Source organism: Gymnoscopelus microlampas (assembly GCF_963454915.1).
Source record: "Gymnoscopelus microlampas genome assembly, chromosome: 10".
NCBI lineage: Eukaryota > Metazoa > Chordata > Actinopteri > Myctophiformes > Myctophidae > Gymnoscopelus > Gymnoscopelus microlampas.
In genome coordinates this window covers 19,002,681-19,017,189 of record NC_139947.1, presented here as the reverse complement: position 1 = coordinate 19,017,189, position 14,509 = coordinate 19,002,681, and the positions used below count along the sequence as shown (strand labels likewise).

Sequence of the window (14,509 nt, the reverse complement as noted above, 5' to 3'; positions counted from 1 at the left end):
ATATTGTATAGAATTGTGTTTCACATAAGCTTTTGTTGCTTTTTTTTCCCCTCTACACCTATAACTCTTTGCCAAAAATAGCAGATCTACAAGCTCACAACGCCTCGCGCTGCGAGGCGTTGTGAGCTTGCAGATCTGCTATTTTTGGCTAAAGTTCTCCTCAGAAAAGGGATGTTAGGTTTCAAGTGGTTCAGGTAAAAAAAAAATCATATCACACAAAGATTTGGCGGACCCCTTGTAGTAACTCTGAGGACCCCCTGTTGAAGACCCCTGCACTAGGATGACGGTCAGGTGCAACCAGAACTGGAGAACACAGAGGAGAAGACAACCGACAAGAACATTATCATGGATAAGAGACCATTTTTAGCATTTATTGCTATGGTTATCAAAGTAGGTTATCAAAATGCGGGAATAAATATAAAAATTCGTTATACTCCCGACCTGTGGGAGGCAGCAATGTGCCGCAAGGCATCCAGTCTGCCGGAAACTAAAGGTAGACAAAGAAGAAGACGAAGAAGAGGGCGGCGACTCATTTAACATGGCTGCCGCCGCGGGGCTGAAGTTGGAACCGACGACAACACCGAGGAAACTTTGCAATGTTAATGTTTGTAGAGTCTGTGGGGACGATTTAAAGTTTGGACAAAAAGGAAAAGTATTTAATTTATTGTTAAATCAGGAACTGAAGGTTGCTTTGGAAGCCATAACCCTGCTGCCTGTTGTTGTGGAGGATGCTCTCCTGTCTGTTTGCTTATGTTGCAAACAGTTACTGGAGAAGTATGATCGCGCCAGAGTCAACCTGGAAAACATCGTAAATGTGGTCAGAGAACTATGTGACCAAAATAATGCGAGACAGAAACGTTGTAGGACACCCTCACCCCCAACATCTCCATCACATGACAGAAAAAGAAGGGTAAGTAAAGTGCTGGCCTTGATACGAGACTGTCATATATTATATGAAAGTCTTGGATGATCTTCAAAATAGTGTTTGCACTTTCTCCCTTTTTGGTCCGTACATCTACATAAATGTTCAGATTTCAAATATAAAGTGCTTATGCCATGGCCACGGATGTTACAATTATGTACGGGCCCTCAGAAGTACCCGTATGGTCCGTATATTGTTTAATAAAAAGCATTTTAATCCGATCGGTGGCCATTAACCCCGTATGCTTGCAACTACGTAACCCTATCGGTTGGAAGGTGTATTGCACTCTGATGCATTATAACTCTATGAGAAAATGGCCAACGATCAGAATTAAAATGCTTTTATTGAAAATACGGAAGATACGGGTACTTCTGAGGGCCCGTACATAATGTTAACATCCATGAAAATGGGGTAAGCACTTTATATTTGAAATCTGAACGTTTATGTAGATGTACTGACCATAAAGGGAGACAGTGCAAACACTATTTTGAAGATTATCCAAGACGGGCATGAGTCATCATGACAGATGTTGATCCAATTGTTGGATCAACAGATTGTGATCCAATAGGTAAGTGCTATCTAATATATTATGGCTATATTATGGCAATTTTTTAAAGCAACTTCAGAACAGCCCATTCAATAATACATATACAAAGGACTTAAAACGAAATGCAATGTATTCTGTAGTACAAATAAAAAGTAGGAATAAAAGCGTTGGTTTAGTGTTGTGCCGCAAGGCACAACACTAAAAAAGAGAGGAGAAACATTAAAGCAAACCATGGGTATGGGTGGTGGTTTGTGTTTTTTTTTGTAATGTTAAATAACATGCAGTCAACACAATACAGTCAGTCAATACATATCAAATTAACGTTTTGGTAGAAATAGTTATTTATTTATTTGACTCAATGGCCAAATCAGCAATCATGACTTTGGGGTGTAAACAGAACCGATGTACACTAGTGCAATAATATCACGTCAATCCATTTGTTGGGCCAGCTGAATTAATTGCAGTCATTTAGCAGACGCTTTTATCCAAAGCGATTTACAATAAGTGTATTCAACATAGGTAGGGAACGAAAACTACTAATAGTGATTAGTGATAGTGATTGACAGAAGTGCATTTTCTGCAAAAACAAGCAACCAAGAGTATGCCTAGCGCTATGGTAAAAGTGCAATATATCAGCTAGCTACCTATTTCCTTAAACAGATGAGACAAAAATAGCAAAATCAAATGAGCAGGAGCTAAAACAAATAAGTGTATCGACTAAACAAGATCCAATAAACAATACAACAATAAAACAAGCGTTCGTACAACAAGTAGGCCAGGCAGAGAGGAATCACTTAATATAAAGAGAGAGAAGCTATATGTAATTGTATAACATTGTGTTGCATATTAAACTTATTTGATTTCATAGAATCTTTTGACAGCACTATCATCAGTGTAGTGTAAATTAATATTTTTGTGAATGTATTTTATTTCAGACATTTAACGACTTAAACTCTCAATACTTTTGGTTTCATGACATCAAATTTCTATTTTTTTTTTCTTTTTCAGGGTGATTTCTTTTAGGGTTTCTGACCTCAATTACACCCAAAAAATAAACTTTCTGTGGTCTGGGGTTTTCTGAATAATTATGCTCAGAAAAGTGCCAGTCGTCACAGTCCATTAATCCCGCCCCCTCTCCTCCCCGCCCCTCCCCTCTCCTTCGCCCCCCTGGGGGGGGCGGAGCAGACGCGATGATTGACAGGCAAAATCCCTCAACAGCAACACCCGCAGGCAAATTAAAACCTAACCTAACCTTTGGCTCAGTACTTGGTCTGCTCTTTTTTCCCCTCCACAATAAATCTCGCCGTCGAAAATGGGTGATCTACAAGCTCACAACGCATAGCGCTGAGACGCATTGTGAGCTTGTAGATCGGCAGTTGTTTTGCCAGATGTCATACGACATGCATAAGTACATAGGACATAAGTGGTTAAACTGTCTTTTCTAGCCTTATCATGGTTAAATGTTAATTCCAATGGCATGTTATTTTCAGATTAAAGAAGAACCAGTCTTTTCATTGGTGTCTCAGCCAGCATCCCAGAAACAGACTGGAAAGCCTATAGCTATTGTACCCTTTTCTCCTGACACTGTAAAGGTTAGTCTGTATTCAAAATGTGACATTCATATGTTATATTGTACAATATACCTACCCCAAATGTTAATTTGTCACTTTTGTTTGGACTTTGATTTATTAATAAAAAAAGAAATATCAACATACTGTAGAGGTTGAGAGGTTTTTATGGGGGGAAATATTGTATATCGTTGCTGTCGGGCAGAAACCAGCTAACTCCATTTTTCCCTTTACGTCTGTGTGTTGATTAAGAAAATATTGAACCAATAAAGTATTAAAAAAGTGCTTCTGACAAAACCAGCTAACTCCATTGGATCCTCAAACTTTATGCTAAACCAGCTAACTCCACCAAAGGGGGGTGGAGTTAGCTGGTTTAGCTATCTCCAGGCTCCACCCCCTTTTGACCTCCAACCTCATTGTGAGCTAGGAGGTCCATTCAGCTGTTCTTATCAATGATGAACAAAACCTCCTAACTTCCACTTTTTGTTTTTTGTCATTTCTAGAAAAAGGAACATTTTGGTGTTAGCTGGTTTCTGCCCGACAGCAGAGATACAGCATATAATACTTTATTAGGTTATCACTGCCTTAAAGTAATTCTTTCACCAGCAGGGGTCTCTAACGTTTTCCAGGCCAAGGACCCCGTAGCTGAGAGAGAGACATGAAGCTGATATCTATGAAGCTGCATGTAATTGTATAACATTGTGTTGCATATTAAACTTCTTCTTTGATTTCATAGACTCTTTTGACAGCACTAGCATCAGCGTTGTGTAAATAGATATTTTTGTTAATGTATATTGTATTTCAAACATTTAACCACTTAAACTCTCAATACTTAAACCTAACCCTTAGCTCAGTACTTGGTCTGCTCTTTTTCCCTCCACAACAAATCTCCCAGTCAAAAATGGGTGATCTACAAGCTCACAGCGCAAAGCAATGAGACGCATTGTGAGCTTGTAGATCGGCAGTTTTTTTGCCAGTACATAGGACATAAGTGGTTAAACTGTCTTTTCTAGCCTTATCATGGTTCAATGTTAATTCCAATGGCATGTTTTTTTCAGATTAAAGAAGAACCAGTTTTTTCATTGGTGTCTCAGCCAGCATCCCAGAAACGGACTGGAAAGCCTATAGCTATTGTACCCTTTTCTCCTGACACTGTAAAGGTTAGTCTGTATTCAAAGTGTGACATTCATATGTTCCATTGTACAATATGCCTACCCCAAATGTTAATTTGTTACTTTTGTTTGGTCTTTGATTTATTACATTACATTACAGTCATTTAGCAGACGCTTTTATCCAAAGCAACTGTATTTATTAATACAAAGAAATGTCTGTAGAGGTTGAGAGGTCATTATGGGGTGAAATATTGTATACATTAGTTTATTAGGTTATCTCTGCCTTTTAAAGGGATAGTTCACCCCCAAAATTACTTTCTTTTCTATTGATTAGTCACCCCATGGAGACTTGAATGACCGGCAGCGGTTTCCAGTAGGAGACACAAAGAGTCTCCTTTGTGTCACCTACCGGAACCGCTGCCTACTGGTCCACTGGTCATCAAATTATTGGCGTAGGAATAGGAATGTAATGAATTCATGGATATCTTTTTGTTTTTGTCACATTCCTAATTCAAGTCCATGGGGTGACTAATTGATAGAACATTTTTTTTATAAATATTTTTTGGGGTGAACTATCCCCTTTTTTCCCCCATGTTTACACAACAGGCCAACACATTTGACTTCCTCAAGAATACCAGAGTGGACAAAAGAACATCTGTATGAATTGATTACTTACTTAACAATTTACTTTTCTTAGTCTGCTGTACAAAGACTCGCCATAGAGCGCCAAGAGCCTCGCAAATCCACACAACCCATTCCAACACCAGCTGTGCTGCCAGTGACTGTCCAAAACATTGTTAAACCCATCCCAACACCTGCTGCTGTCCCACAGCCCATCCAAAGCACCTCCACACAAAACATGTCACCCTCTATACTGAGACCATCAAGGATGCAGCGAAAACAACGACTTATCGAAAGAAAAATACTAAAGGTACTTGTTTTCTAAATGAATATTAAATGTGCAATAGTCTACTCACTTAAACCCTATAAACGTGATAGACTGTGGTCCCCCAGGGGTGTATAGTATAGTCATTGATGCCCTCTTTGTTTTCCCTCTATGACAAATCCCCACACACAAATACAAAAAAGATTGTAGTTGCAGCCGTAAATAATTCTACGACTGCTGATAATAATTGATATGTCACTGTCCACAGGTTCAAAAGATTACTCGAAAGAATACTATAACAACCCGCATCCTACGTGGGCCTTTGGAAAAGCTTGGAGAACTTCTTATTAGAGGGAAATATGAAAGCCTCCCAAAGTCAGTGATGGCGGTATGTGGGGTGGATGTAGTGGTGGATAAAGTTCTTCAACTTTTGAAGAAAGAGTGTAAGACACTGTGTAGTTCATCGTTCAACTCTGTTTTAAGGCAAACAAATCCACAAGCTCTGAACGACTTCAAGTGGGACAATTTGATAGCCGAATGGAGGGCAAACGCACCCATTTTTTTAAAGTTCTTGGAATGTGCTGGCACCGTCTATGATGAAACACTAAATGTACAGGGGCTCACATCACGACAAAAACGCAGAAGGACAACACAATCCAGCACAATGGCTATGGCTGGTGCAACACTCTTAAGATCACGTGAAATTTCCATGAGTGCCCCAATGTACCGCAACACACTTGTACTGAGACATGGAGGAGCCACGAAATGGTGCATTCATCAACTTTCCGGAATTGGAGTATGCATGTCCCCCCGTTCGTCTTTGTCTAAATGGAAGGATATGGGCAAATCATTGGACAGGAAGCTTTTCCAGTGGAAAGACAGAAAGAGTGGATGCCAGACTGACACAGCTGCACAGTGCCCCCCCATTGAGGAAACTTTGACAGATGAAAGCATTGGCCAGCAAGTTTGTAAACAAAGAAACGTTAAAATGTTGAATTAAATTGGAAGGGGGGGGGGGTCCTCTCTCTCTCTATACATACATAGTGTTGTAGCTCTGTAACTAATACATGGGATCTTCTATTGTTATACAGGCAGGTGGTGATGCCAGTCAAATTGGTGTGTCGGAGATGTCTTGGGAAGTGTCTTGGGAGATGACAGACTCAGAAACTGGAGAAGAGAGTCCATGTCAAAGTGATCAACAGGTAACTTATATTTTACAAACGTTTTTCTATTCAGTGTAGCAGCAAGATGACTCAAACATAGTCCTTTTTTTCCTTTTTTTTTCAAAGGAAGTCTCAAGTTCCAGCAGTGAACAAAGTGCAATGTCCGATATCCAGCCGTTATCAGAATCTGAGCTGACCTCCCTGGATGATGCACAGGTAGGCAATGATGCTGCGGATTTCATAATGCATACCCTGTGCAATTTATCTATATTTTTTAATTGGGGACTGATGCATACAAACAGTTTGATAATCTCTGATTTGCACAATTACCACGAAAAAAATACCAATGTCTAGAAAGCCATAGTTTATTTAGCTGCTGTGGTATAGTTCACATTGAAATGGATTTACAGCTCAGTGGATCTAATTGAATAGTTGGGCACCGCGTGCACAAAAGTTGTGAGTGTGCAGGTCTAGTGTATTTTACTCAACCTTCTTCTGTTGATTTGAAGTCATTAAAAAAACACACATATATATGTGTGTGTGTGTGTGTGTGTGTGTGTGTGTGTGTGTGTGTGTGTGTGTGTGTGTGTGTGTGTGTGTGTGTGTGTGTGTGTGTGTGTGTGTGTGTGTGTGTGTGTGTGTGTGTGTGTGTGTGTGTGTATATGTATGTTAATACATTATATAATGTATATGATGTCGAACTAAGTTTTTTAATATCATTCTATCTCTGCTGAACGGAATCTGTCTTGAGAGATAACTTGTAATCTAACAAGTCGTGACACGTTTTACTTTCTAAATCCTAATTTTGTAGTGGGAAATCAGCTCCCTCGGCGAGACGGCCGACGGAGCCCAGGAGCTCCGCAGCAGCTGGGATTCTTGACCCCCCCCCCCCATGACTAGGGGCCTCCAGAGCAACCGCTACACCTCTGAGCCTGCCTCGTACAGGACCACAATGGCTGCTGTGGGGGCAAACATACTGAGAACTCTGAGAACATTCTAATGCCCCCTTTCACCTCTTTTCGTGGGCTGTCGGGCAATGCTCCAGTTGAGATGCATGGCAGATACTGTGGATGAAGGCAGAAGTGAGAGACTTGATTGATTGACATTTTTATTAGGCAAAAGAATGTAAAACAACACAGTTACATTTATAATGCTTTTGTCTAAAAGGTCCGGCCAAAAAAGTCCTTGCGGACTTGTTTCCGTTGGGGTCCTTCAATTAATTTCATAGACAATGCCTCCTCTGTTGATGCCTACTTTTGGGAGCACCCAACAGACACTTAGCAGTACTCCTATACTGTTCACAGTCAGTAGACACGGAGACATCCGCTGTCCCTACACTGACTGCAGAGGTTACATACTGATTTATGACACAAAATTGATTAAACATTGACTGAGTAACAGGACTTTGTTGTAGGCGTGCAACGGTTATTCGAACGGTAACCGGAAGAGTGGGCACCTCAGTGTTATTTTGGCAAAATGTAAAAATGTTAAGAATTTGGAAAATAGTCTGAAGTAATGTAAAGTATACATGATCTGAACATGCTTTAACATTTGACATTTAAGGCCTAATAATACTTCTACACTTGCAACAAATTGTTACAAAACCTGTGACCAGGCATAAACGAGTAGTTGAAGGGTAAATTTGGTTCTGCTAATGATTTACCATGCATTTTCAAATCATGCATTCTTTCTCATGTAAAGCCTCTTTGACGCTTTGTTCAGTATGGAGAGGCGTTGGTGGTATCCATATCAATAACAGTCACCAGGTGTCCCAGCAAAGTAGGTGGTTGTGAAAATGCAAGTACGTTGCTTTTGTACTTGCTTATAACCGACTGCAGTTGTTCCCAAACTGGGGGTCCCCAAATTATTTTGGGGGGTCCCCACATAATTAGCTTAATGTGCAACATTGTTTTCTCACTCAACAGTAAACAAACCAACATAGGCCTACAGTATAAGTGCATACAGGGTATCGGCACATTTCTAAAGTTACAATTTAAAGACTTTTAAGACCCTTATAATACCAAATTGTAAAATATTACTTAAGAAAGAGACAAACATTGTGAAAATAGCCGATCTACAAGCTCACATATTTTCACTATGTATCTGTGGAACTGAGTCAAACTAAATGTAATGTCTACAATTCCAAGTGCTTGCAGGGTGGGGGCTCCCCAGTTCAAATTTCTTATGTTTATAGGTGTAAATAAAATTAAGATAAATACCCAAAAATGTTTTATTGCATACACCCACATACGCATACACAGTTTAACCAACTTGTTTTTGACCGCTTGTCACTGCATAAGCGATTTAGAAAAAACATTAAGATATACTGATATATCCAGGTAAAAGTAAACCTCAAATAATAGAAGATCACAGAGGCATGAAGCCTTGTCTATTTGGAGGTGTCAACATTTTGCACAAAATCATAACTTCATTTCATCCACTGTATGTTCTCAAGGTGATATCAGTCCATGACATTTTTCAGAAAGTTTCAAAAATAGTGAAAATAGCAGTTCTACAAGCTCATAATGCATCACGATGAAACGCGCTGTGAGCTAGATCAGCTGCTTTTGCTATTCCTTAATTTGATTACAAGGCAAGTAAAAGTCCCGTATTCAAAATTTACTTGAGTAAAAGTACAAAAGTACAAATGTGTAAATTATATACAAATCTTTTGAAAATAGCAGATCTACAAGCATGCAACGCATTGTGAATTTGTAGATTGGCTATTTTGAAATGGCTGAAATGTATATGGGCTGAAGTGGTTAATGTATGTTTTGTAATAATAATCAAAATCTACAAAGTAACTAAAGTTTTCAAATAATTGTAGTGGAGTAAAAAGTACAATATTAGCCTCTGAGATGTAGTGGAGTAGAAGTAAAAGTATGGGAAAATGCCTCACTTGAGTAAATGTACTTAGTTACTTTATACCACTCGATGTAACAAAAGGCTCCAAGGAAAAAAATATTAGGAACCACTGGCCTATTGATGCCAGGGTTGAAGTGATCAAACAGGAAACAGGAGAAAACCACTGAAGGAGCTGTAGTCGTATCTACTGTCGATGCGGATCCATGTGTTGACCCACAGGCGCATGTAGATCACATCCCCCACTTCCAGCAGCAGTGTGACTCCATTAGAGATGACGTCACTCGTGTCACCGCTGGATTTATAATCGTACGCCGACATCATCCGCTCGTTTCCTTTGAATATGCTCAGGCCTATATCGTGCTTGGCAAAACCATATCCTGTAAATCTGAAATAGTACACTCCCTTCACAGGTGATGTGAAGACTCCTGTGTGTGTGTGTGTGTGTGTGTGTGTGTGTGTGTTGGAGAGAGAGAGAGAGAAATTGAAAGACATTGTACATTTTCATAAAGTTTTATAAAATTGCATTGTAAATGTGCACAGTATCTTACCTGTAACTGGATTATAGGCGTTGCCTACGTTGGTTAGCACTTTACCAAAAGTCAGGTTTGTTTCAGTGTTGATGAGGCCATAATCTTTATTCTCACTGGACAATAGGGCAGCTGAAAAGGCCACCTTTGGACGCTCTGTAGAACAAATACCTTTGTCATTCTGACAGGTTTAAGCCTTGTGCTTATTATGTCCTTAATGGTTAGTGCTTCTCAAACGTTTTTATGTCAAGGACGTGTTTGACCATGGATACCCATCTGAAAATATTTTGTGCCAGGGACCTGTTGTGCCAGAGTTTTGTTAAAATGTTTCCAAAATATTCAATTTGTCAAAAAAAAAATCAAGATAGCAAATAACAGATCTACAAGCTCTCAACACATCACATTGTGACTAGTTCGGAGCTTGTAGATTGGCCATTTTCAAATAGCCAATGTATAGGGGGTTAAAGTGGTTAAACTGATTTTGTTGCTATAGTATAAAACTAGTTTTGCTGGGGACCCCCTCAAGGACCCCTGGGGGTCCCCGGACCCCACTTTGAGAACCACAGCCTAATAACGCTATAGTGGAAAGTGTGGTTAAGGACCACAATGGAATTAAGCTCTCAGTCTCAAGTAACACTGGTGTTAACAAAACCGGTTACAGATTTAACAACTTAACCCCTATACTATACTTCCTCATACCACACACAATTAGCAGAAATAGCCGATCTACAAGCTCGAAACGTGTCGCAATGCGACAATGCAGTTTTGCAGTGTTTGTTGTCTTATAAATATTCAGAAACACCAATATGAAAGGTTCTTCCCATCAACAAACACTACAGCAAGCTATTATCTGATACGAAGCACAAGATTTCCTAAATTGATTAGCGATTATGAAAATTACAAACAGTGTGTGTGTGTATATACACACACACACACACACACACACACACACACACACACACACACAGTGTATACATTAATAAATACATATATAAATACATATATAAACTAGCTTTTTGATTACATGCAAAAGTAATCAATGGAATAATAATAAAAGCAATCGATAATCTGTAAGGACATTATGGAAGTATCGTACTGCACCTGTATTCTCTCTCTTGAGCTCAGCCACAGCTGTGCTCTGCTTTTGTAGTTGTTCCTGTGTGATGCTGAGTTTAGTGCTCAACTCTACCACCAGTGTTCGCAGGTCCCTCAGCTCTGTGTACACGTTCACCTCCGACCCACAGGGGCAGGCCGTGCATGTGGACGCCGGCTCGGCACCATTCTGAGCACGGGTCACACACACCAGGCCAAGCAGGGCCATGCCGAGCACAGGTATCATTGTGGTATAGTGGAATTAAACAGAGTCCTGCGCGCAAAGTTGATGTGAGCCTCTATGAACTGAGAGGCCGGACTTGTCTTAAAAGGGGGAAGGCACTGGAGTTTGTCTATGGTTACACTTTAACTAGGCCTCTCTCTATCAGTTGACTCATGGGACTGTTTCATATTTCAACAACAAGGCTTTTCCACAGATGATGTTGTTGTTGGGGTTTTTCCCGCACCAAGTTCATGTACCCATATTTGACATAAAACACCTTGTTTGCCAAAATCAGCCTTACACCCTAAACCAGGGGTCATCATCACCATGCCAGCTAAACTTTAGGTGTATTGCTGTAAAATGGTATAGAGTAAATTGAATAAGTAGTTTAGTCCAGTGGTTCACAGTGGCCATGAGACAAGTCCAGGTGTGCCTTGGGATTCTGTGACACATGTTATAACTTATTATTGCAATATGCAGTACAAAACTATACAAAGAATGAACTAAGATTTTTTTTAAATTAACCATATGAATACTTTTGCGCATTCATTTCATTTAACCACTTTCAACCTGGGAATGTAAAAAACAATTATAATTATAATAATGATAATGATAATAATTATTATATTCTTTCAAAATCTCTCAAAATGTTTTCATTTAACCACTTCAGCCCTATCCTATCCTATATTAAAATTGGCTTAAGAGAGGACCGGGCGGCAGAGGGACCTCTGATGCTCATGTCACCATGACTCAGCCATAACCATGTAAGGAGTTCCCAATGCAGCTACGCCCAAATATGGAGGGTGTTGTCTTATCAGTCAGCTATGGGCACAAACAAAAGGGCAATTATGGGCATATCCCATTCCCAATGACATCAGGGATCTCCATACAGTATGGGCATTGGGCATGAAAGGGACAAGGACTGACAGACACATATTTCCATTTATGGGCATATACTGATGACATCAGGGATCTCCATGTATGGGCATAAAAGGGCAAGGACTGACAGATACACAGATTTCCATATATGGGCATATACTGATGACATCAGGGATCTCCATATATGGGCATAAAAGGGACAAGGACTGAGATACAGAGATCTCCATATATGGGCATATCAGTCGGATCGGCTGTGCGGCGTATGTGAGTGAGGCATAGCGCCCCGAACTCTAGATGCGAGGGCCGCGTAGTGGCCTGAACCTCTAGTCTATATTAAAATTGTATAAAGGGTGGGTGGATGGTGGACCAGTGGTGGATGGACAGTGGAAGGTGGACGTCACAAATGTAACATGCCTATATGGAGTATGCGAAGTGGACAAAAAACCTTTGTATCACAAACATAACATACGCATAAATGGAGACTATTCTGCCGCACGGTTTGATGCAAAGTCAGAGTGGAAAGTCATTCGGATCAGCGAATCTACAAAAACCTTGATAACTCCGCAAATACCCATATATGAAGTACCATGATGTCATCTATGTCATATGACGTCATAGACTGGCATGGACTCCATATTTGGGCACTGAGGTCATACTGATGATGCAAGCGTCTAGTCAACTCTGCTTAAAAGCGGACCACACAGAGTGCAAGGGGCAGTATCAAGAGATATACAGACGGAACCTTTTCTAGCCTTGACAACTTACTTGAGCTGAGCAGTACAGGCCTACAATCGCCCATGTCTAGCAGCTTAGACAATCAACCCCCACTCCAGGAAGGAGTGAGATCCCAATCTCCCCAGACTTCCCAGGTCTCATCCTGTTCTGAATGTCCGTACGGCTTCACGTCTCAGATCTTCCTCCATAAACACATGAAGAGGAGCCACAATAACGTCTACCACCAAATGCTGAGGAATGGACAGATCCCCTCAGCAGCCTGTCAGCAAAGCACCAGCCCTGTAACCAGCCAGAAACAAGACAGAGACACAGATGAACCACAATCTTATGGCGATGAGCAGGCTACCACGCCTTTAACTCAGCCAGAATGGAAAGTAGCAGTAACACATCAGCTGAGAACAGGAAAGAAAACTCACATCTGTAAACAGTGTGACAAGAGTTTCAATCGATTAAGTCACCTGAAGACCCACCAGCGTATCCACACCGGAGAAAGACCTTTCCACTGTGAACAACAGTGTGACAAGAGTTTCAATCGGTTAAGCCACCTGAAGACACACCAACGTGTCCACACTGGGGAAAGACCTTTCCTCTGTAAACAGTGTGAAAAGACTTTTGATCGGTTAGATAGTCTAAAGAAACACCAGCGTATCCACACTGGAGAAAAACCATTCCTCTGTAAACAGTGTGAGAAGACTTTCAATCGGTTAGATAGTCTGAAGCAGCACCAGCGTGTCCACACTGGAGAAAAACCTTTCCAGTGTAAACAGTGTGACATGAGTTTCAGTCAGTCAGGTCACATGAAGGCACACCAGCATCTCCACACCAGAGAAAAACCTTTCCACTGTAATCAGTGTGCCAAGAGTTTCACTCGTTTAGACAGTATGAAGAAACATGAGCATCTACACTCCACAATTCTGTCTACCAGAGTAGAGAGAGCTCTGAAAACGTTGCCAATGTCCGAGTCTGTCGGATAGGCGGTTGTTCAGAAGCCCAATCCGACCGATATGCCCATATACTGTATATGGAGATCTGGTTGTCCTGAACCGCCAATCAAACCACTATAGGCCATATATAGGATTTGCTGGTAACATCAGTGAACTCCATATTTGAGTATAAAATGGACAGAGGCGCAGTCATACAGAGATCTCCATATATGGGCTTAAAAGGTACAAACACAGACAGACGGTTACAAATAATATAGATAAATCCACAAATCCCCATGTATGGAATTAGCCTGGAATCCAGACTGATTGCTACATTAGGCGTTTTTTTTCTCACTTTGCCCATCAGCAAGCCTCCTATTTCCAAGGGGCAGGACAAACGGGAGAAAACGGCCCGTGGCTTCTGATTGGTTTGTGGGGAGGGGGGGGGGTGTTCCAATGTAAAACTCGAGTACATAATTGGTGACGTTTGAAAATACGAGTCAGACTGAGTAGGGAAGTGAGAAAAAACAAACGTAGCGAATCAGTCTGGATTCCGACAAGTATGGAATACCCCAATCTGGGAACCCATCTGCAAATAAAACAAGACTGCAATCTGTCAATTGCCAACTTGCGCCTTGAGAAAAACAATTGAAAAAAAGATTGTAAACAAACCAATGTTATTTTTAAAATATAGTCAAAACTTCAATTCAATTTTCAAGAATGTCTTATTAAGGACCAGATTAATGGACGAGATTAATGTGAATTAATATGTCTATATATATACATTTCTAAACCCAAAACCCCCCAAAAAACCCTGCCACTGTGTGGGACTAAACACAAAAACAACATATCAATGTCACTAACAAGACACGCCACAACGTGCAGAATTACTACGCGCAGTCTGTAGGCCACTTCATACTGCTCAGCACACATCTGCCCCCTCGCAGCATAATTAATTGCGGCCAACACAAACTCACAACATTACAGTCGGCCATGTTGTTCCTTAGCGTCATCGCCGACCACCGCCCAACGAGACCCAAGTGAGGTCAGACAACACACTCCATATT

At 40.7% G+C, this 14,509-nt stretch overlaps 1 protein-coding gene and 1 long non-coding RNA gene across 7 annotated transcripts; one reads left to right on the top strand and one right to left on the bottom strand.

Moving 5' to 3' along the window:
• The first annotated feature begins 539 nt into the window (after positions 1–539).
• Positions 540–7,601, top strand: LOC311054452 (uncharacterized protein). 6 transcript variants are annotated; one of them, XR_014601726.1, is made up of 8 exons: positions 540–910; positions 2,960–3,061; positions 4,096–4,197; positions 4,847–5,080; positions 5,304–5,999; positions 6,131–6,237; positions 6,325–6,414; positions 7,010–7,601. XR_014601726.1 is itself a non-coding variant. In XM_084070431.1 (8 exons), the coding sequence occupies exons 5-8, from the start codon at positions 5,980–5,982 to the stop codon at positions 7,076–7,078; spliced, it is 294 nt and encodes a 97-aa protein (XP_083926557.1). In that variant the 5' UTR covers positions 540–910; positions 2,960–3,061; positions 4,096–4,197; positions 4,847–5,080; positions 5,304–5,979; the 3' UTR covers positions 7,079–7,601. The 6 variants fall into 6 exon arrangements, 5 of the variants coding, with proteins under 5 accessions (XP_083926557.1, XP_083926554.1, XP_083926555.1 ...); XM_084070431.1 differs by having other exon boundaries at positions 5,304–6,003; positions 6,127–6,237; XM_084070428.1 differs by having other exon boundaries at positions 3,647–4,197; positions 6,127–6,237.
• Positions 7,602–8,843: 1,242 nt separating this feature from the next.
• On the bottom strand, positions 8,844–10,987 carry LOC311054458. Its single transcript, XR_014601727.1, has 3 exons — positions 10,692–10,987; positions 9,612–9,746; positions 8,844–9,488 (listed from the first exon to the last, which is right to left on the bottom strand). It is a non-coding gene; the product is annotated as an uncharacterized lncRNA (long non-coding RNA).
• Positions 10,988–14,509: the final 3,522 nt, after the last annotated feature.

Excerpts from the sequence above, each read along its gene's own strand:
- LOC311054452 (XM_084070427.1), top strand. The coding sequence starts at position 2,930 with ATGTTAATTCCAATGGCATGTTATTTTCAGATTAAAGAAGAACCAGTC. Across the intron at positions 6,000-6,126 it reads ATGAAAGCATTGGCCAGCAA|GCAGGTGGTGATGCCAGTCA; the intron begins GTTTGTAAACAA and ends ATTGTTATACAG. Across the intron at positions 6,238-6,324 it reads CATGTCAAAGTGATCAACAG|GAAGTCTCAAGTTCCAGCAG; the intron begins GTAACTTATATT and ends TTTTTTTCAAAG.